This window comes from Mustela erminea, chromosome 2 (genome assembly GCF_009829155.1).
Source record: "Mustela erminea isolate mMusErm1 chromosome 2, mMusErm1.Pri, whole genome shotgun sequence".
Classification (NCBI taxonomy): Eukaryota; Metazoa; Chordata; class Mammalia; order Carnivora; family Mustelidae; genus Mustela; species Mustela erminea.
In genome coordinates this window covers 24291811-24314318 of record NC_045615.1, presented here as the reverse complement: position 1 = coordinate 24314318, position 22508 = coordinate 24291811, and the positions used below count along the sequence as shown (strand labels likewise).

General features: G+C 34.4%; 1 protein-coding gene across 3 annotated transcripts in view; it reads left to right on the top strand.

Annotated features, from left to right (window-relative positions):
- LRBA (LPS responsive beige-like anchor protein) overlaps positions 1-22508 on the top strand; it is a 731121-nt gene that overhangs the window by 189443 nt on the left and 519170 nt on the right. For all 3 annotated transcript variants that reach the window (XM_032332488.1, XM_032332486.1, XM_032332485.1), the window contains 3 exons: positions 1292-1451; positions 4846-5293; positions 15108-15241. In XM_032332488.1, the coding sequence (XP_032188379.1) occupies positions 1292-1451; positions 4846-5293; positions 15108-15241 (742 nt within the window). The remainder of the gene's footprint in view (positions 1-1291; positions 1452-4845; positions 5294-15107; positions 15242-22508) is intronic.

Below are 22508 nucleotides of genomic sequence, written 5' to 3'. Positions count from 1 at the left end.
CTTTTTCCATCAAGACTAATAAGATCTTGCATATGAACCTAAAGAGTACCATAGATTCTTGTCAGATTAAAAATAATTTAATCGTTGTATCAAGTGGAAATGTTCACTTGGAGTATGATACCACATTCTTTCCCAGAAATTGTGTTGAACACATTTGATAGTGGTTAATTAACTTTTAGTTTCATTTGCACCACTGGTTGCCATTTATTCATCTGCTAGGCAACAGTGTTTGTTTTCCTTATGCTAAATTTATGTTACTCAAGGTACCTTTAGTTTTCAGAATTTGATGGACAAGCTTGAGTTTTTCCTTTAAATTATTTTGAAATGTTACCAGAATAGTGATGAGTGCAGGGTCCCTTTGCAGATGGAGAATTTGACTAGATGAAGAGGTCATATATACATATATATATGTATATATATGTGTACAGTATACAGATACACAGGTGATCTGTAGAGCTAAGATGAAACCTTGGTCTCTGGTAGAGGTCAATCTAGTTTGTCCTTTTCTTTCTGGAAGACACTATATTTTCAATCTTAGACAATCTTGGTTGTCTTCAATCTTGGTTGTCTCTACTATTTAAAATACTCCTAAGGGGCACCTGCATGGTTCAGTGGGTTGAGCCTCTCTGCCTTTGGCTCAGGTCGTGATCTCAGGGTCCTAGGATTGAGCCCCACATCAGGCTCTCTGCTCTGTGGGGAGCCTGCTTCCCCCTCTCTCTCTGCCTGCCTCTCTGCCTACTTGTGATCTCTGTCTGTCAAATAAATAAATAAAATCTTTAAAAAAAAATTACTCCTGAGAATTCTTTTGGCATCCTGATCTGTATCTGATTACCTCACTTTTTTTTTCTTGAATGTTTGTCTTTTAGGAAAATAGTTAATTGTTAATTGATTTTTTATGCATATTTTAATTCTTATGGTTAGAAGTAAAAATAATTATAATGATAATTTCTTATTTGATGAATCTTACAAAGTATATTGGGCCTTATGTCTTCATTTTTTAAAAATACTTTTTCTAATTTGCCTTTTATTAAGCAATTATTAAGTCTTCAGACTGAGTTATTTAATTTTCAGAAACAAGCCAAATTCTCTTTCCATGTTTCACAAGTGTAAACACCCTCATTTACAAGCATTTTTCCAAAAATCTTTACCTAATCTTTGCTAAGGTGAATTTATTATTTTCTGTATATATTGAAGGATTTTTTGACCATGTTTTATATTTAAATGTCATGTAAAATAAGATTGATACATCTTATTTAATAGTGGATGATCACCTACTTTTATTTCTTCCCAGGAGGATAGCAAACAAGCTCAATTTTTAGCCTTGGCAGTTGTATACTTTATTTCTGTTCTTATGGTCTCAAAGTATAGAGATATTTTGGAACCCCAAAACGAAAGGCATAACCAGTCATTTAAGGAAACTGGTAATGAACGTGGGAATTCATCACTTTCTGGTAAGTTTCCATATTTTATTAGCTGGCATCCAAAGTTCAAGTAAAACATTACCTAATACTTAAAATACTGATTCTGGAACTTAAATTCGTTTATGCATAAAGTGAGAGTGTACATTTTTTTTTTTTAAAGATTTTATTTATTTATTTGACAGACAGAGATCACAAGTAGGCAGAAAGGCAGGCAGAGAGAGAGAGAGGAAGGGAAGCAGGCTCCCTGCTGAGCAGAGAGCCCGATGCGGGGCTCGATCCCAGGACCCTGAGACCACGACCCGAGCTGAAGGCAGAGGCTTAACCCACTGAGCCACCCAGGAGCCCCGAGAGTATACATGTTTTAATTAACAACTAAGTATTTCAATTTATGTTAAGTACTGTGTGGGTAGTTGCAATTAGGAGATGCTATCTCTCTTTAATTAAAATATAAGCAAGAAAATGTTATTCTTCGCAAATAAAGTGTTAGATATTTTTGTTTGCTTTGGCATTTATTGTGAAGAATAAATCATCTTCTTTTATAAGAGACAGATTTGTTAACAAAAAACTAATACCTGGAATTCTAGAAGTAGCTGCAGATTATAGAGGTATAGTTAGAGAAGCAGCTATTACAGTCATAGTAGTAGGTATCACTCAGGAAGGTGATTTATTTATTTAATAAATATTCATTCGGAACCTACTAGGTACTTGGGTATATCATGAATAAAAGAGGAAAAAGTTGTCTGTCCTCTTGGAGCTTATATTCTAGTGAGAGGAGATAGAAAAGAAGTGCATGTAATAAGTAAATTATATAGTATTTTAGAAGGTGGTAAGTACTAAGAAAAGATAAAATCTAATAGAGAAAAATATTAAGATAACCAGGAGAAATGTAGTGGGATTTTTACTCTAAGGAAAATGAAGAATTATTTGAGGGTTTTGAGACAGGAGTTACAATTGACTTATTTTTAAAAGTAACAGTTGGGATTCTATATGGAGACTATGCTCTCTAGAGAGCAAGGGAAAAAAAACAGTGTTTTAGTTATACACTGCTATGTAACACATTACCTCGAAGCTGGTGGCTAAAACCATAACTGTTTTAATCTTGTTACCATGATTCCGTGAATTTGGTTTGGACAGGGCACAGTGGGGATAATTCATCCCTGCTGTAAATGATATTTGCTGGGGACTGAAATGGCTTTTCTACTTCTATATCTTCTGCCTAGCTAGGATGGCTCCAAGAGTTGAGGCTGACTTATTTGAAGTGGCTCAGCTGGTGTTATGTCTGGGTTTTTTTTTTTTTTTTTTAAAGATTTTATTTATTTATCAGAGAGAGAGAGGGGGAGAGAGCGAGCACAGGCAGACAGAATGGCAGGCAGAGGCAGAGGGAGAAGCAGGCTCCCCGCTGAGCAAGGAGCCCGATGTGGGACTTGATCCCAGGACGCTGGGATCATGACCTGAGCCGAAGGCAGCTGCTTAACCAACTGAGCCACCCAGGTGTCCCTGTCTGGGGTCTTGATACCTGGTCTCAGCAGATATTCCTTGGTGTTCCTCCATTAGTTTGGCAGGCCCCTGTCTTTTCATGTAGCCTCTGTACATGTTCTCTCCAATAAGGGAGCCAGCTTGCTTATAGAGAGGTTCCAGGGATTCTGAGAAATGCACAGGCTGCAGGACCTTTGTAAAGATTGGGCACAGAACTGGCCCACTGCCACATTCTGTTGGTTAAGGTGAGTGTTGGCCCAGCCCACATTCAAGGGGGTGAATACCAGGAGGCATGGGCCAACAGGATCATTAACGTAACAGTCTAACACGACCAGTTGGGAGGATATTACAACAGTCTAAGAAAGAATGGATTTAGGGATGGACTAAGGTGGTAGCTGGCAGCTGTAGAGCTGGTGAGCAGTAGTCAGATTCTGGGTCTGTTTTGATGGTAGAGAGAACAGGATTTAAAATACTAGTTGTGGATATGTGAAAGATGGAACATTATTAAGAAAGACTATAAAGTGCAGTTGGATAGATTGGAGGTGAAACATTTTCAGGTGAAATAAATTTGGTTTTCAACATGTTTGAGATATCTTTTAAACATAGAAGATTAGAATAGGCACTTAAAAATAAGTCTGATTTTTGTTGTTGATATCATAGTGTTTTAAGAGTAAATGAGATTACTGAGGGAATAAATGTTGATAGGGAAGATAAGTGCTAAGTCTCTCCTACTTAAGAAATCAGGGAGAAAAAGAAGTGAAGGAAATTAAGAAGGAACAACCAGTGAGGTAATAGATGAAAAACCGAAGAGTATGATGTCTGTTAGCAAAGTGAAAAAAGTTACCACGTTCTTGGGAATGGTCTTTTGCTGCTGCTTTGTCAAGTGCTATTACGACTGACAACTAACTGAGCATTGGAGTTAGCAAGATGGAGGGTTTGGTGACCATTGGATTTAACAAGATGGAACATTTTTGTTGTAATGCAGTGAACGTCTCATTAGAGAGAATGAAAGTCAAACAGATAAAATAGGCTACTTGTTGAACTAGATGTTAAAGATTGTTGAACTATTCTTATGTATGGAGGGATAACATTTTTTACCAAGTAGGAATTGTTTGAGGTAGAAATCTTATAATTTCTGTCCAAAGAAATGGCAATGTATAAAGTCAAAGAAGCCCAAAGCATTGTCCCATGTTCAGCAGATTGCAAGTAATTTAGTGTTTAGAGTATAAAATGTGATGGCAAGAGTAGCAGGAGATAAAGTTGGGAATGAATAGTCATCTGATAAATAGTCACTGACCACGTACTACTTGCCAGGCATTATTGTGAGCCCAGGAATTGGTATAGGTGCTAGACTCCCAAGTGTTAAAGAAGGCAAATTCCCTGCCTTAAGTTTACATTCTGACAGACTTCTTTTATAGAAGAGTCTTTTTTTATCCTAAGGATTTTGGATTTTGTCTTGGAGGCCAATGTCTTTCAACCTCCTGTTGCTATCCATTGTTATGTTATATTCATTTCGGTGGGTTTTTCTCAGATAATTTGTTATCATTTATTATTTTTATTATTCTCGTCATATTATCGAAGTATCTATTTTGGTTATATGTGTACTAACACAGTATATTTTATAGATTATGTAATTTATTTTTACCTTTTAGAACATGGCATATATTTCATAATTTAAAATAGTAGATGGTATGGTGTGGCCAATAGGTGATGGGGATTGCGGAATACACTTGTGATGAGGCAAGGGTCATGTGGGTGATGTAAGGGAGTGTTGAATCACTGCATTGTACACCTGAAACTAATATAACACTGTGTGTTAACTAGCTAAAATTAAAATAAAAACTTAAAAAATAAGTAAAATAGTAGATGGCTGTTAGGACTGAATGTGCCCTTTAAAAATTTGTTCTAAATTTTTTTTGTTCTTTCTTTTCTTCTGTTTCTGGGTAAGATGTAGAAAACACACCATCAGCATTCAGTCCATTAGCACCAGCATCAGTGGAAGAATCTGAAAGCACATCATCTACACGAAGGAGGGACTCAGGCATTGGGGAAGAAACTGCTGCCGGCTTAGGAAACAGTGTGGATGTAGCTCCTCCAAGTGTACCTCCAAATGTCAGTGCAGGTCCAGATGCAATCAGTGAGGCACTGTGTACTCTTTCTTTAGAAGTCAATAAATCTCAGGAAACCAAAAATGACGGAGGAAATGAGTTGGATAACAAGGCTGCACCATCAGTTCCAGTTTCAAAAAATGTCAATGTAAAGGACATTCTTCGAAGTTTGGTTAATATACCAGCAGATGGAGTCACAGTGGATCCTGCCCTTCTGCCACCAGCCTGCCTTGGAGCTCTTGGTGATCTATCTGTTGAACAACCTGTGCAGTTCAGATCTTTTGATAGGTACTGTAAATAGTCTTTTGTTTTGGTCTACTTATATTTACATATGTATATTTATAAATTACAAATATTTGAAGGGTAAACAGGAATTTAACTCTTAAATTTTGTAGCTTCACCGTTAGAAAGGGATGTTTTGATCTATTTTATAAAAATTAAAAGGGTATTTTTGTTGTATAAAAGGTTTGTAGGTAGGCAACAAAGTATTAAACTTTTTACGAATAAGATGATTTAAAAATAATTTTTTAAAAGATTTTATTTATTTATTTGACGGACAGAGATCACAAGTAGGCAGAGAGGCAGGCAGAGAGAGAGAGGAGGAAGCAGGCTCCCCTGTGCAAAGCAGAGCCCGATGTGGGGCTCGATCCCAGGACCCGGGATCACGACCTGAGCTGAAGGCAGAGGCTTTAACCCACTGAGCCACCCAGGCGCCCCAATTTAAAAATAATTTTAATATTACATTTGCAAGTTGTATGGTACATAATTTTGTTTGTTAAAAGTTAGAAATCACCTCTAATTTACAGATGGCTGCCGTTCCCTCTTTTGCTGCCAGTACGGTTCCTGCCTTTGTTGGGGGTGGGGGGGAAGTGGGCATCTGTGTATTCCAGTAGACCTAACGAGAATCCAACGAAGTTTTAAGACCGTGACAGCCCAAGAAAGCAGACTATAGATTCTTGACTTTATTGGTTCTGCTGTCTAATAAACCTTTTGCTAATGTGCCTGAAAATTTTTTTATTTTATTAAACTTTCTGAAATTCTACCTAAAAGATGTATATATATATATATATATATATAGTTATTAAACATATTCTTTTTCAGACATCATTTTTTTTTTTTAAAGATTTTTAAATTATTTATTTATTTTGACAGAGATCACAAGCAAGCAGAGAGGCAGGCGGGGGGTGGGGGGGAAAGCAGGCTACCCGCTGAACAAAGAGCCCTATGTGCGGCTCGATCCCAGGACCCTGAGACCATGACTTGAGCTGAAGGCAGAGGCTTGAACCTACTGAGCCACCCAGGCGCCCCCAGACATCATTATTTTTATCTGGATATATAAACTCTAACTTATGGAGAAGTTAAAGAACCTCTTTATTTGCCAGTTAAAAGAACTTTTTGTTTTTCTGGAGCCATTTGAAAGGAAGTTGATATAATAGTCCATCCCCTTTGAGTATTTTATTGTCTATTTTCTACATGACCACAATACATTAGTCAAAATAAGGAAATTAATACTGATATAACACTACCTTCTAATCTTCAAACACCTTTTAAGTTTCACTAGTTGTCTTAATAATACCCTTTATAGTAGAAGGATTCAGGTCAGAATTATGTTGTATTTTGTTAGGTCTCTTTATTCTCCTTTAATTTGGAAGACCAGTTTTTTAGTCTTTCCTTGAATTTAATGATCTTGACATTAGAGGATGATGGCCCACCTGTTTTGTAGAATGTCCATCATACTTGTCTATTATTTCTTTAGGATTATATTCAAGTTAATGCATTTTTATCAGGAGAATTGCAGAAGTGGCTCTTTCTTCTCATTGCATTCCAGCATGCTTTTATTTATATTTTTTTACTGATGATGTTCATTCTAATCATTTATTGAAGTGGTATTTTCTAGGTTTCTCCACTGTTAAAGTATTTCTTGTAAAGAGAAACTGTGAAACTTGGTCATCCTGATCAAATGAATTCACTTCAGTATTGTGGCTTTATGGTGTCCTATTTCATGCAGGAGGTTATAATTTATTGTTGTGATTGTTATGCTTTATGTTGATCAGATTGTCTCTGATTTGGCCAGTAAGATTCCTTTGAGTTGGCTTCTGTTTGCTTCTGATGTATACATCATAATTTCCTTCTGTCGTTTCTTTGTGTTTCTCTTCTGTTTATTTCCCAGATCCTAGTTTTCTATTTCAGACTTGCTGTGGGTTGGAATGTTAGGTATCTAAGCTGGTAAAAATTGTTTATAGTGATTAAGATGCTCTGAAATATCACAGAGAATATATAATTTTAATGGGGAGTATTTTTGCTGTCATTCCTTGTCATCTTGTTCCTTCTACCTCTGTTTAAAGATGAGGTCAGGGACACCTGGGTGGCTCAGTTGGTTAAGCAGCTGCCTTCGGCTCAGGTCATGATCCCAGCGTCCTGGGATCGAGTCCCACATTGGGCTCCTTGCTCGTGAGGGAGCCTGCTTCTCCCTCTGCCTCTGCCTGCCATTCTGTCTGCCTGTGCTCTCTCTCTCTCTCTCTCTCACACACACACACAAATAAATAAAATCTTAAAAAAAAAAAAAAGATGAGATCAGTGTCCTGGAATGATAAGATTGATAGTCTAAATTCTGGGTAAATAGCATATTGGTATATTTATATTGTGACATTACCTAGTGGCTACTAGGTATAGTGGCTGCTAACTTCTCCTGTTTTTTTTTTTTTTTTTAAATAGTGTTTATAATATAGGAGTTAAATTATTCTAGAAGTCACACAAAATTGAGTTTGATTTCTGGCTCTATTACTTATTAGTGAATTTGGACTAGTTACCCACTGAGCTTCAGCTTCCTTATCCTTAAATTATGTGATACTACAAAGCTAAATACAAAAGACCAAAAAAGTAGAACAGTATGTGTTGATGGAAAATGATATTGAAGATCCATTAATCTATAACACTTAGCAGGAAGAAATCACTTAATAAATGTGAACTTAACTATCCCACCTAATAAGACATTTAGTCATTGCTGCTTTCTGTTGTGTGTATATGTGTATGTATAGACACTGAATATTTAGAATACATATTGCGGATAAAAGAATTATATTCCGTGTGTGTATAAAATGTTAACAAATAAATAAAATGACGAAATCTGCTAGAAAGATTAACAGATAACAGGAACAAGTAGTTCATAGGATAAATACTGTTAATATGCAAATGTAAAGACAGTCTGTATCACTGATAATGAAGGAAATAAAAATTTAAATAACCATGAGATAATGTCATTTGATTAAATTGGCAGAGGTTTAAAAGATGATACCTAGAGTCACCCAGGGCATGAAAAAACACTTTTATATTGCAGAGAGGGCATATTAATACATTTTATTTGAGGGAAAATTGGCAGTATTAATTAAAGTTTAAAATATGTAAACCTAATTACTACTAGAAATTAAATCAGAAGATATACGCAAGTATAAAATATTTTCTGCTGGAGAAAACTCTTAGTTAAGCTAATACTGTTAAGCTTTTACTTTGTGAAGGTCTAAAAGTATTTTTTAGGTAGGTAGATTCAAAGGTAGATACTACTTTTTATTCTTACTTTACAGATGAAGAAACTGAGGCACAGGGAAATTAAATAGGTAGTTAAGCTATTATACTAATAAATGGTGGAAGTAAGATTTGAAGCATGGATGACTGATTCTAGACCTTGTCATTTCACTTTATGCAAACATAGTTGCCAACATATGAAGGATTGGTTTCATGTGTTATTTTCTGAACATATATTAAATAGTATGCAACCATTAAGGTAAGAAAAGGAGAACACTATTTGTTGATTTAAAATGATGGAGATACGTTATGAAATGAAAATGTAAATGAAAAAGTAGTGTACAAAATAACTTGGAATTTATGATCATTTAAAAAAAATGGATATATCTGTTCACATATACCTAAAAATGTATATTTAAAACTGTTAATAGCAGTGACTGTATTTTGAGGGTGGGAAGAGGTGTAAATAACTAGGTTTTTAAATATTCTTTATTTTCATTATTTAAATTTGTATTAATCTTAGGTTGAGTAGACAAATACTTAAGTGAGGGTAGATTATTAATTTAATATATCTTTCTAATCTAGTGAAAGAGAGGTTCCTTATAAATGTCCCAAATTTGAAAAATTAAATCTGTGCCTTAGTGATCCCTTCAGTGAGTGAGTTTTGAACTTATTTAGGGAAACTATGCTTCAGTAATACATTTTAAGGGGTTTGTTGAAATAGAATACAAAGGGGAATTTTTGTGATAGTGTTTTTCAGGGTGTTATTTGGAATTTACTGTCTGTTATGCACTTAACCTATTGTCTGATGGCAAGCAAAGTGCTCTGTTTTAACCCCCCTTTTTTTCTTAGCAAGAGACACCTTTTGAAAAACTATTTTCATGCAGGCTTAGGCCAGTGGAATATCTTTGGGAATTTCAAAGCATCCCTCTGATCATGTATTTATCTCTGGAATGCTGTGTCAGAAATCACAACTCTCCTCATATCTTAAGAATTATCAACTCCCAAGCAATAGCTGGAAAGTTTAGAGTAACACCTACATGAGTGGAACCTTGCTGAAAGGCTGCCAGGTTGTGGGCCTTTGTGGATGGCAAGGTGTTTGTGTTCATTCCCATGCCAAGGTTCTTGCTCTTATCTAATTTGAAGATCCTCTCTGGTGATTAGTGGGTGCCAGGGATTTATCTTGATAAAGTTCAAGGGCTTGTTTGGCTTTTCAGTTAGATCCTTAGGGAGTAAAGTGCTAGGCTTAAAAATGCTCCTTTCTCCTGTAGTGAACGATTTGCATGTTAAATAGCATTTATGTGGAAGTTTATGATATTTGAAACTGATATGGTTCTGAAATGGAACTTCTGAGCCTTCGTGATCTGGAAGATATTGTTGCTCTTTGTTGTGACTAAATAAAAGGAAACTTTCACAGAAGTCTCCCTTGTTCATAGTTCTAAAAATGTCAGCAGTGTGTACACTTTATGTGGAATGTTAGGAAATGACTTCTTTGTCATCTATAATATGGGGATGATAATATGTAGTTATTAATTCATGGATTGTTATAAATAATTCATATGCATTTTAAGTGTAGTGCCTTATAGATACTAATCATTTATTAAAGTCAGAGAGTTTGTAAAGAAAATTATAATATGTGGGGTGCCTGGGTGGCTCAGTTGGTTAAGCATCCAACTCTTGATTTCGGCCCAGGTCAGGATCTCAGGGTCTTGGGGTTGAGCCCTGGGTAGGGCTCTTTGCTCAGCGGGGAGTCTGTGTGTCTTCCTCCCCCTATGTCCTTCCCTCCCATGCATGCTTTTTCTTTCTCTCTTTCTTTCTCTCCCCCTCCAAAATAAATGTTTAAATCTTTAAAAAAAATAAAACTATAATATGTAAAATTTTATACTTTAATATTTTAAAATGTTTAAATAGTTTAAAATGCTTTTTTAAAAAAAGTTGATGACTGGGGTGCCTGGGTGGTTCATTGGGTTAAAGCTTACTCTGCCATTAGCTTGGGTCATGATCTCATGGTCCTGGGATTGAGCCCCACATCAGGCTCTCTGCTCAGCAGAGAGTCTGCTTCCTCCTCCCTCCCTCTCTCTCTCTCTCTCTCTCTCTCTCTCTGTGCCTGCCTTTCTGCCTACTTGTGATCTCTGTCAAATAAATAAATAAAATCTTTTTTTTAAAAAAGTTGATAGCAGATACTAAAAATTTAGTTATTTGCTTCTTAAATATTGACAAGGAATTCATTTAGTCTCTTAATTAGAAACTTAATTTGTATCCTGAGAACAAAGCCAGAAATATCCCTAGCATACTGCTTGGCATATAGGATCTCAAACTTGTTCCAAATGTATGTTGCATTTTCTTTGTGTTTCCAAAGCATTTTAGAAAAATATGAAATGTTAGTCCTTTCATGATCATTCTTGAGTAGTGGTAAAGATAAATTTCAGCAAATTTTTTTTTTAACTGTAGGACATGCTTTATTAGCTTAAATTTACACTTACATACATGATACATATGATAGCTTAAATATTACTTTTATTGAAAACTTCAGTCTTTTACATGGAAACCCTTTGATAAATAAAACAGTAAAGGAAAGGGAAATATCCTGAAATCTGCCTGCTGCTTTTTCTTTAAATTGGATCATTATGACTTTGAATTTTCTTTGTTTTTATGTGGTCCAAAGCTGAAGCATTATTATTTTGCTTCCTCAGAAATGACCTGAATCAGGGACGCCTGGGTGGCTCAGTCATTAAGACTCTGCCTTCTGCCCAGGTCATGATCCCAGAGTCCCGCATTAGGCTCTTTCCTTAGTGGGGAGCCTGCTCCTCTCTCTCCCTCTGCCTGCCACTCTTCCTGCCTCTGCTCTCTCTCTCTGTCTGTCAAATAAATAAATAAAATCTTAAAAAAAAAAGAAATAACTTGAATCAGCCAAATAATTTGGAAATTAATTTTCTTTATTATGTATTAATAAATGATAATTATAAATAATGTTTATTTGTAATTTATAATTAATAAGTAGGCTAAAGAATTGGGAACATTCCCCATTTGTGAGCATATATATTTTTTATTTTAGTAATACATGCATAATTTTATATCTTGGAAATCTTTATTATTATTGCTTGTAGGTGATTATACTATGGAATTGTGTTTAAATGTTAAAATGATTGTGGTAATGGTTCCACAACTCTGTGAATATACTAAAAACCATTGGACACTTAAATTGTGTGATATGTGAATTATATCTCAATGAACCTTAAGAAAAAGGTCAATATGAGAAAATAGTTCAAATAGAAGGCTCTTGTTTAAACAAACCTGGAATTATAGGGCATTTACTTTGGCAAATTACTTTACCTATCTGAACTTTACTATTTTAATTTTTAAAGTGGAAGTAATATGTATGTATGTTAGGATTGGAGAATTAAGTACTAAGTTTTGGCATACCATCAGTTTAAATCATAGCTATTAATTTATAAATTTATATAATAGGATCATGGGGAAATATGAAGAATAATAATACATTATGAACTTTGACTTGGAGATTCTAGGGAGGCTTACCTATAAGCAAGGTTTTGAAAGGTGAGACAGAAGAGGTTACTGGCATGCAGGGCGAAGAGAAGGCATCTTGGCTGAGGAATAGCATATGCAAGTGGTTGGAGTTGTGAAATGACATACATGCTCAGGAACTGTAAGAGCATATTGGAGAAGTGTGTGAGTAATGCTGGATTAAATGTGAATTCATGTAGGTAGCCACACTTCAGATGTGTTAAGAATGAGAATAAGAGAAAGATCTTAGAAAATAAATATTAGCTGCATTGTAGTAAAGAATAAGTATACATGATTGATAGCATTATTAATGGTAGTAGCTTTAAGGGTTAGAAATGAGGTAAGTTTTTGTTACCTTTAATTAACCATGTTGTCTCGGATAAATAGAGATTGTGCATATTAAGGAACATCTGTAGTAAGTTTTTTCTGTTAGCAGTTTTTCCATTTTTTTAAAAATTTAATTTACTTATTTGACAGAGAGAGATCACAAGTAGGCAGAGAGGCAGGCAGAGAGAGAGGAAGGGAAGCAGGCTCCCTGCTGAACAGAGAGCACAATGCGGGGCTCAATCCCAGGACCCTGAGATCATGACCTGAGTCGAAGGCAGAGGCTCAACCCACTGAGCCACCCAGGTGCCCCTTTCCAATGTTTTATTATGAAAATGTTCAAACAGAAATTGAAAGAATTGTACAGTGAACACCCACAGACCCCTCATTAAGATACTGCAATTTATCTTTAACTCTGTTTGCTTCATCATATAATTCTTCATATATCCATCTATCAGTTTTATTTTTTATGTGTTTCAACAGACATCAGTTCACTTCATAAACATTTCAGCATGCAGATCTTTAGAGATCAGTACAGTTTTTTAAGGTAAAATGTACATGCATTCAAAGGCACAGATCTTATGTGTACCATTTGATGAATTTTGACAACTTTGTACACCTGTGTGTAACCCATATCCTCAGTCAAGACATCATCAACCTTGAGAGTTCCCTCATGTGCCTTCCCAGCTAGAGGCAGCTATTCTTCTGATTTTTTTTCTAGGGTAGATTAGTTTTGCCTTTTATAGAACTTCATGTAAAAGGAAATACAAAGTTTGTGTTCTGTATAAGACTTCCTTCACTCAATATAATGCTTTTAAGAATTCACTTATGTTGTGTTTATCAGTAGTTTCTTTTAATTGCTGAGTATTGTTTCATTGTATAAGCATATTACTTATTCATTTTTCTTTTGAAAGGATTCTGAGCTGTTTCTAGTTTTTGACTATTAGATAAGTCCTCTTGAACATTATTGTATACATTTTTTGTGTGCATAAGTTATCTTGAGAAAATTCCCAGGAGAGGGTTTGTACATAGGTTAGTTTTATGTCTTAAATTTCAGTTATGGAAAAAACAACTTCAGTTTTCTAAATACTATCTTCTGTTGCTCATTTCAGTGCTTTTATTTATCATATCAGTGAACTAGTCTTACTAGTTCTTTCTTTTGTGAACAAATGTGAAAGTAAATTCTGCGTAGCACTCCTCCTTCCAAAATAGGTTCTAGGGTATATACCTGGAGATTTTCTTAAACGATAGGTTTATGAATTTCTGCCTTGAGTAGGAAATGCTTCCTTGAGTAGGAAATATAAAATTACATTTTATATTATTTTGAGTGCACTGCTAGCACGCATACATACGTGGTCACATCTATTCCCCCTAAAGTCAATAATCTTCATCTCATGTAAGCTACCGTGATTTAAGCACACCATTTCGGATTGAGGGCTCAGGTGGCTGTTGCATCTATTTTTTAGTGTATAGTTAACATTGGCAGTCACCCTTATAATGATGTGACACCAGCTACCCCCAAGTACATTGAATAAGCCATGCCTAACACAAGAGAACTTGATTTAATTGGCAACAGTGTTTGCCATCGCCTGATAGGCACTGAAGTAAAACAGAACCTGTTTAGCTTTGTATTATCTTTCTTTGGTATAACAACAAAAACAAAATGTATTTTTAAAGTACTGGAATTACATATTTTCCACTTTTGAATACATTTATTGGGATCAAGTATCTAAGTAACTTTATTTAGAAACTGAATACTTTAAAGCTGTTAAGGGAATACTTGAAGCTTGCGGTTACAATATTGTCAACAAAAGATGTGATTAAATAAATTGAATGTTGAAGACTTTAGGCTTATGGTTAACACCAGGTAATTAAAAGTAAGCACTGCTGTGGGAGTGCATTATATATCAGCTGTCCTCTTTACCTCATTAACTAGGTTTTTGCATGTTTATGGAGCTAACTTCAATTAAAAATGCCTTTTAGTTATGCCTAATAAGGTCTTTTAGTTACTATTTTGGTATAAAGCATTACAATTTAATTGAAATTGGTGTATCATAAATACCTGTGTTGGAGTAATAGACAAAATGAACAAATTTGATTATTTGAAATTTTTTGCATCTAGCTTTTATACCTCTGCATTGTTTATTCTATATAATATTATCAAAAGATAGTCTTTGGGGCTTAAAAAGAAAAACTTGGTAGATATGTGTTAAAAATTATTTATATCTGCAGGGTTTGTTTTTTTTTTTTCACCTTACAAGATTTCTAAGGTTTTATGATTACAATTTAGTGGTGCTTTAAAATCCATGTAGAAATGTGTTGTTTAAAATCCATGTAGAAATCTGCTTCAATTCTGAGGTTAAGAAAAAGTTAATTACTTTTCCACTTGAGTGCCAAAATCCCTTTTTTATATACCTTTGGTTATATTTTATTTAAGTTGGAAAATTAAAGATCATAAATTTGAAGAATATTATATAGTAATTGTAAGTTCACATGTTGTAATGGAATATTATATTTTCATAGGAGATTGTCTTCATTTTAAAACATTGGAATTTGGATAAATATGAATGCAGTTGGAAAGATTTCTTACTGAGAGCATATTCTAAATTATACATCAAAATAGAAATAATTAAACTATAAAAAGAAATTAGTTTCCTACTTTCTATTTTGAAATTAATGTAATTAGGTTGAGTGACCTTTTGTATTTTAAAATCTGTTTACTTTATTACAGAAGTGTCATCATTGCAACAAAAAAATCAGCAGTCTTACCTTCTACACTTACGGCAAGTCTACCTACCAATGCTGTCAGTGTGGTTTCTTCAGTAGATTCAAGCCAAGCCTCAGATGTAGGAGGAGAATCACCTGGTGAGTGAGTTATATTTGAACAAAAAAGTTTTTAGATTGCATTTCTGCAAAGTTGAGGACTTTTGATAAAATTGAGATAGTTTGTTAGGCACGTTATAAATCATTATGCTTTTGTATTATGCTATTGATTGTTTCATAATTTTCCAAATAAATTGAATAGTATCAAATAAATTCTATCAAGTTATTTCAGTATTTTCATCACTTAAACATAATAATTGTTCCTAGTGTTTAGTGATGAGGAAATGTTCACAGTTGGTTAAGTAAATGTATGTGCAGTACTTTACATATACCATGTAATTGTAGCTGTGTGAAGTATATATCTTTTGTACATGGAAAAATCTAGGAAATATACTCTGAAGTTACTTGATTGTTTCCATGTGGTTGAACTACTACTGGCAGTTTTGATTTTTTAAGTTTCATGGGTTAGTGTCTTTTTCAAAATGTTATCATTAATCTTGAATTATGTTTATATATAATTGTACAGTATTCAGTTTATTGAAAAAAAATTTCTTCCTGGAAACCAAAATCTGTAGTAGTAGTACATGGAGTCTTATGCTATGTTGCCTTTTATTTTATTAAAAAAATTTAAAAAATTTTTATTTATTTGACAGAGAGAGACACAGAGAGGGAGCACAAGCAGGGGGAGTGGGAGAGGGAGAAGCAGGCTTCCCACTGAGCAGGGATCACCATGTGGGGACTTGATCCCAGGAGCCTGGGATCATGACCCGAGCCAAAGGCAGATGCTTGATGACTGAGCCACCCAGGCGCCCCTTATTTTATCAATAATTTAAAAAAAACAAATAGACCTTACTTTTTAGATCAGTTTTAAGTTACAAAAAAATGGAATGGAAAGTAAAGAGTTCCATATACTACCTCAACGTTCCCAATTCCCATTATTTCCCATTGCCTATTACTAACATAGTAGTGTGGTGTATTGTTATTATTATTTTTTAAAATAATTGTTCTAGTGAGAAAATACAAAAGAAAATAAGTGTAGGACTCTACCAGACTAGTCCATTATACTCTGATGCTTTTGTTTTACTTTGGAGGAGAAGCAATTTGGTAATCTATGTTGGACTGGGAGGCAAATTTCTGTTCTTTCACCCCCATCCAATACCCTTAAAAAAAAATCAGCTGTGATTATTCTAGAGCTTCTTCAGTTGGGAAAAAGGCAGAAGGTACTTGTATCTGTTGAAATGGTGGGCCATCTTTTAAACTCAGTGTTAGCGAACTTCTGATAACTTCCCAGAGCAAATAGTAGTAAGTTTAGCAGTTCACAGTACACTGAATAAAATATTTTCATCTTATTTTGAATATATTGCCTTTTAATTTCAGTTTATGGGACAAAGTAATTAAAGCAATCCTCTGGTTGCTTTTAAATATATTTTTGAAATTTAAATCATGCAGTCTTCAGAAGAGATAAGAAACAAAGCTGAGAGATACATAGGCAATATTGGATGTAAAACAGGATGATAAATTTATTTCTGAAGCATTGTATTTTTTCTAGTATATCCATTATTATATAAACTCACCCTGAAGAACCATATGCGGAATTACAAAATAATTTTCACTTTGAAGACTATTTGTTTATTGGCAAACCCTCACAAAACACTGTATCCAGCTATAATGTACCCTTTGACCCCATTGTTGAAATTTTGTTTAATTTCCAGTGGTGATGGTTCTCAGTTCTCAGGCTTTCCCATTTTGTGCTAGAATTGTTAGCTCTTTCCTTCTCCCTAAAACCCCTTAATTAAGAAAAAAATTCCTTGTTATCTCAAATCTTTGTGGTGATGGTCTTTGTTTTTATCATTTGTTTTTCATAGCTGACTCTTCCTTTCCTCTTTCAGTATTCTCTTGTTGTCCTCGTTATATGGTGTCTCCAGTTTATTTCTGTTCCATTCCATTAATTGCTGACATGAACCTTACAACCTTGATATGGAAAATCTAACTCAATATAGTGTTTTCAGTCATTGTATTTCTCACTCTCCTACAACCCCATTTTATCTACTTTTGTTTACCATACTTGCCCGTGTATTCTGTTCTTTTTTTACTTGGAATCCAAACCCCACATGTAGGTATCTCCTCACCATCAATATTTTTATTGTGAGATTTTTGTTTTCTTTTTGGTAGGTCTCTTAATTTATTTGCCATTAATAAAAATAGGTGACATATATTTAAGTTTATTTTCCTCCTTCTGGTTCAAGCGAGAATTGGGAGTAAATGATTTGTGGATGAATTGATAGTTGTAATCGCACACTGAGCTGGGCAGTTTATTTTTATTTTTATTTTTTTTGAAGATTTTATTTATTTGAGAGAAAGAGAGAGCAGGGGGAGGAGCAGAGGGAGAGGGACAAGCAAAGGCTCAATCCCAGAACCCTGAGATCATGACCTGAGCTGAAATTAAGAGTCAGATGCTAACTGACTGAGCCATCCAGGCACCCCTGGGCAATTTATTCCTGCAGATCTAGGTATATTAGGTATTAGTCTTGGTTTGATCTTATATTATTTTCTTTGTATGAAGGTATAGTAAATATCTGTCCCTATGGATCTTAAACCTTAAGTATTTGTGCCTTGGGATCACTTCAGTTCTGAGTTTTATAGTGAGTCAGTAACAAGAAATGAACTACTAAAATCCATTAATAGAGTATTGATTAAAAAAATACACTTGCTAATACATGGTACAATAGCAAAAATGGGAATTTCCTTGGCAGAAACAATGTAAATATAAAACATTAAATAGGACTTTTGTAGCAGAACAGTTAAACTATTTAGAAATTTTAGTATCAGAATGGGATTTCTAAATTTTACATGTGGCACAAACAGAAACTAGAATTGGGTACAGTTGGATCCCAGAAAAAGAATTAGAACTTGCCAGCTTTATCTGAGGTCAGAGATTCTTCTGTGATAATATTATCGCCAACTCAAAAATGAAACAAACTAACAAAAAAGCAGAAGTAGACCCATAAATACAGAAAATGAACTGGTGGTTGACAGAAGAGAAGGATATAGGGGGATGGATGAAATGGATGAAGGGAGTGGGAGATACAGGCTTCCATTTATGGAATGAATAAGTGATAGAGAATAGGAAATACATAGTCATTGGTATTGTAATTACATTGTATGGTGATAGGTAGTAATTACACTGTGGTGAGCATGACATAGTATATAGAATTATGGAATCACTATGTTGTGCACCTGAAACTAACATTGTGTGTCAACTGTACTTTAAAAAGTCACCCAAATCTGTAACATTGCCAAAAAATTGAAGATTTGTACATTTACATTTTAAGCTGTGCATTACTGAAACTGTGCTTATTATACAAATTTTGATTATTTTACAAATTTTGATTATTATACAAATTTCACATTTTAGTTTGGATAATATTCCTTAGCTTATGTAACATTTTATTAGCAAAAAAGGGTAGTCTACTACTATCAATAGCAAGTCTTTCTTTGTAACTGATAAAAGATATTTATCAGAGAACAAGATATACCCTTGGTATATGCATATTTTAAAAGAAAGCTAAAAGAGAAAACAGTTTTAGTAAATATATCAAAATCTGGAAATTTTAAAGTTACTCATCAGTATAGGTTTAATTGCCCAGATTACAGTATGTGTTAAGATGTCATTACTCTTTTTTCAGGTGTGCTAACATGTTTTTTTCTACCATGATGCGAAGCATAAAGTGATTAAAACAAAAATGAAGCTAATCCACTAAAGGAACCAAATAGACTGTCTTTCATTAATTTATATGCTGGGTGTTTGCCATTGCCAGTTTGTAAAATACAATAATTATACTTCTATTTGGAATATTAAGCTCTCATCTGATTATCAGACCCATGTATATTATTAATTAGCACATTTATTTTTAACATTGAAAAAAAAGGTTTGATTCTTTGCTTATATGAAATTTGACCCAAGGAGCATATATTTACTCAATCAGTACAAGTTTTTTGTTTAGTAAAAAGTTTTTACTGGGCATACAGACTGCCTCTTGTGACTGGTCTGGAATTGGCGAGGAGGTTTCGGGGATGAAAGGGAGAGGTAGAGAAATTTTAAAAATCCAATGTTTAGGGATTATATATTGGCACTTGTTTTAATGATACTTTATTGCAAAGGACATTATTTATTTAGACCCTTAGGGACTTTGTATAAACAGTTGGCTATTCCCTGGGTAGATACGAGACAGATGATGTATTTGCATTTTCCTTTTTGTTCTTTTGAATGTCTGGAAAACTGTCAGTTTGAAGGAGCCAGTTTATCAGTGCAAGGATAAGGAAAAGATAAGTGAGTATCATTCCACATATTCAAAGTAGCTTCTGCATTTACGTATGTGTGATTGTGTATTAAAAATATTTAATGTTAATTTAAAACAATAAATTAGTCATAAATTTATGATTTTATCTGAGTTGAAAAATGCAGAATATTTGGAAACTACATTTTTTCCATGGCAGAAATGGAGAATGACCCGTATGAAGTTACCGATATTCTAGTTTATTTTTTTGTGTGGTGTTTTCCTCCAATAATTATTGCTAGTTGATTTCTTTTAAAGATTTTTTAAAAATTTCAGTGTACTATTAGTTTCAGGTATACAATTTAGTGATTCCATTCAATACCCAGTGCTTGTCATAACAAAGGTACTCCTTAATCCCCATCACGTATTTTACCCATCCCCCTGGACCTTTTTATCTTTGTTGGTAAAGTGTTTTCTTATTATTGAAAAAGACCGTTTATAGAATCCCTTTCTGCTGTAGTCTCTTTTAGGTTTGAAAATTGGCCAACACTTCTAGAGTAGTGTCAGGAAGGCTTTCTTTGTTACTGTTTTATTTAGAGCCACTATTGCTCCTTGTCTTCTTCAGACTTCGGATATGCATTTCAGTTTGTTAAAATTAGAGTCAGCACAGTAAAAGCTATTTTTGTTTTGTAACTACTACCTAAAGCCTCATACAAATATTTCCTTGAGGTTTATTACTTGTGTCACTTTTAAATACATGGGGCTTCATACTTTCCTTTTTTTTAGGTTCAGAGAAGTTTGAGAAAAACTACCAGTAGTCCTTTTCGAGACAGTGTCTGTTATATTCTAAATAAAAATGGTCTTTAAAAACTACCACCAATTAAAAGAAATAAAGCTCAGAAATAGTTAATTAATCACTAATAATAAAAGTCAGTGGCCAATTATGGTTTAGTAATCATATTGCTGTCAAGGATTTAGAGAATTGGAGGTGTCATTAACTGATTATAATAAATATATTTGGTGTCTGAAGTACTTCATTGAGTGTTGTGTAGAAATAAAAGGATGGACCTGAGTCTCAGAAATTCCAGATACTGAACAGAAAGATTCTTTTTTTTTTTTTTAAAGATTTTATTTATTTATTTGACTCAGAGAGATCACAAGTAGGCAGAGAGGCAAGCAGAGAAAGAGAGGGGAGGAAGCAGGCTCCTTGTTGAGCAGAGAGCTTGATGCGGGACTTGATCCCAGGACCCTGAGATCATGACCCGAGCTGAAGGCAGAGGCTTGACCCACTGAGCCACCTAGGTGCCCCCGAACAGAAAGATTCTTTTCAAAATTACCTTGTTTTGCTCTCTAGTTTGAAATTTTAACATGGAAGAAAAATGAGAAAATGGAAGACTTTGTGAAGTAGGAATTCATACATGTACTTTAAAAGATTGTGATTATAAAGAAATGTGTGCTTTAACTTCACTTTTAATACTATGCATTAGGATAGGTTCCATGCTGTTTCTTAGGGTTTTTGTGTACAGTTAGCTCTCCCATCCTGGTGAGGAGGGGAGGAAGACAGAGATAAATAAATTCCAGTAAAAAGAAAAGTTAATTCTGATTTTCAAGGGAATGGGAAGGAAATGTGTATTGGAAAGGAGAGATTCACAACTTCATCTTGTAGGAATGTTCTCTCTCTTAAGAGGTAGGCTTAGTAATTATCCAAAGGTTAATTATCTAAGATTGCTACGGTATCCTCCCCCAAACGAACAAAGCCTGTGGGGTGTCATACAGTCTAGAGTTCTGAAGCTCTATGTTTGGCTGAGAATTGGTGATCAGAACTGAATCAGAATTACTGATCTAGTTCTGCCTGAAGACCAAGCATATTTTAGGGAAGGTTGAGTTGTCCCAGATCCTTGCTGATTAGAGCCTTGCTGTTTATCTATACCTGTAACTAATTTTATTTGCCTTACCTAAGAGAGTAAGTTGAATCAAAATGCTCAGTTACAAATGAAGTGAGCCTGAGGAAGTTATGGGAGTGGGGTGAGAGAGTACAGGCATTCAATAAAATACTTTCTTATATAGTGGCTGGGTTTACCAAATCTTTTTGGCTATGTTTTGTTTTATACCAATGTGATAAGTGAAATAATTGGAAATCCACTTTTTATAACAGTTAAATCTGGGCTTGACTCTTTGCTTTATAACTTCTAGTCTTTTAAACAGATTTACCTTTGGTTTCTTTAAAAAATTTTTAGAGTAATGTTTTTAAAAGGTACTTTAGAACATTTATGTCATTTAAGTTATGTATACGTAATGTCATATGAATAATCATTGAAGAATTTGGTGTATTTTAAGCCTGAAGTACAGACTAAAGGGAACTATGATAACTTTAAGTATTTAAAAGAAAGTCATAGAGTAGAAGGGTAGGAAAGGAAGCTATCATTCATTGTGTATGTATTATGGTCCAGGCTCAAAATAATTCTGTGAGGTGTAGGTACCACTGTTCATTTTATAGATTAGGAAAATGAAGCACAGAGAGCTTAAATAACTTTACCCCAGGTTCTACTGCTGGTAAGTGGCAGAGCTATTACCGCTTCCCCCAAACATTTCAATCATATAACAACCCCTGACGGGTAGTTATTATCAGAGAAACTGGCCCAATATTAATAGAGCTAGGATTCAGTTTGAGAATGGTTTGGTTATAGGTGGCTGGTGAGGAAGTGTTTTCTGCTAGTGTAGAGCAAGTTTTCTAAAGAAATCCATGTGGAAGTTACGTAAGAGATTGATTGTTGAGATCTTGAGAGCTTGGCAGGATTTCTTTTTAGATGTGGAGGAGAAAGGCTGTGGTTGTGAATGACCTAACATTTCTTTTTGAAAGCAGGAAGGGAAATAGATTTCAAGCTGAGAAGAGTAGAGGAACCTTAATATTTATTGCCAGAATTTAATAGGTAAGGAATACATAAACCGAAGGCCTGACTAAAAATGGGTAGCAGCAAACATGGATATATAGTAGAGTTACTTAGAAGAGCTCTTGAATTTTCTTCTGTAGT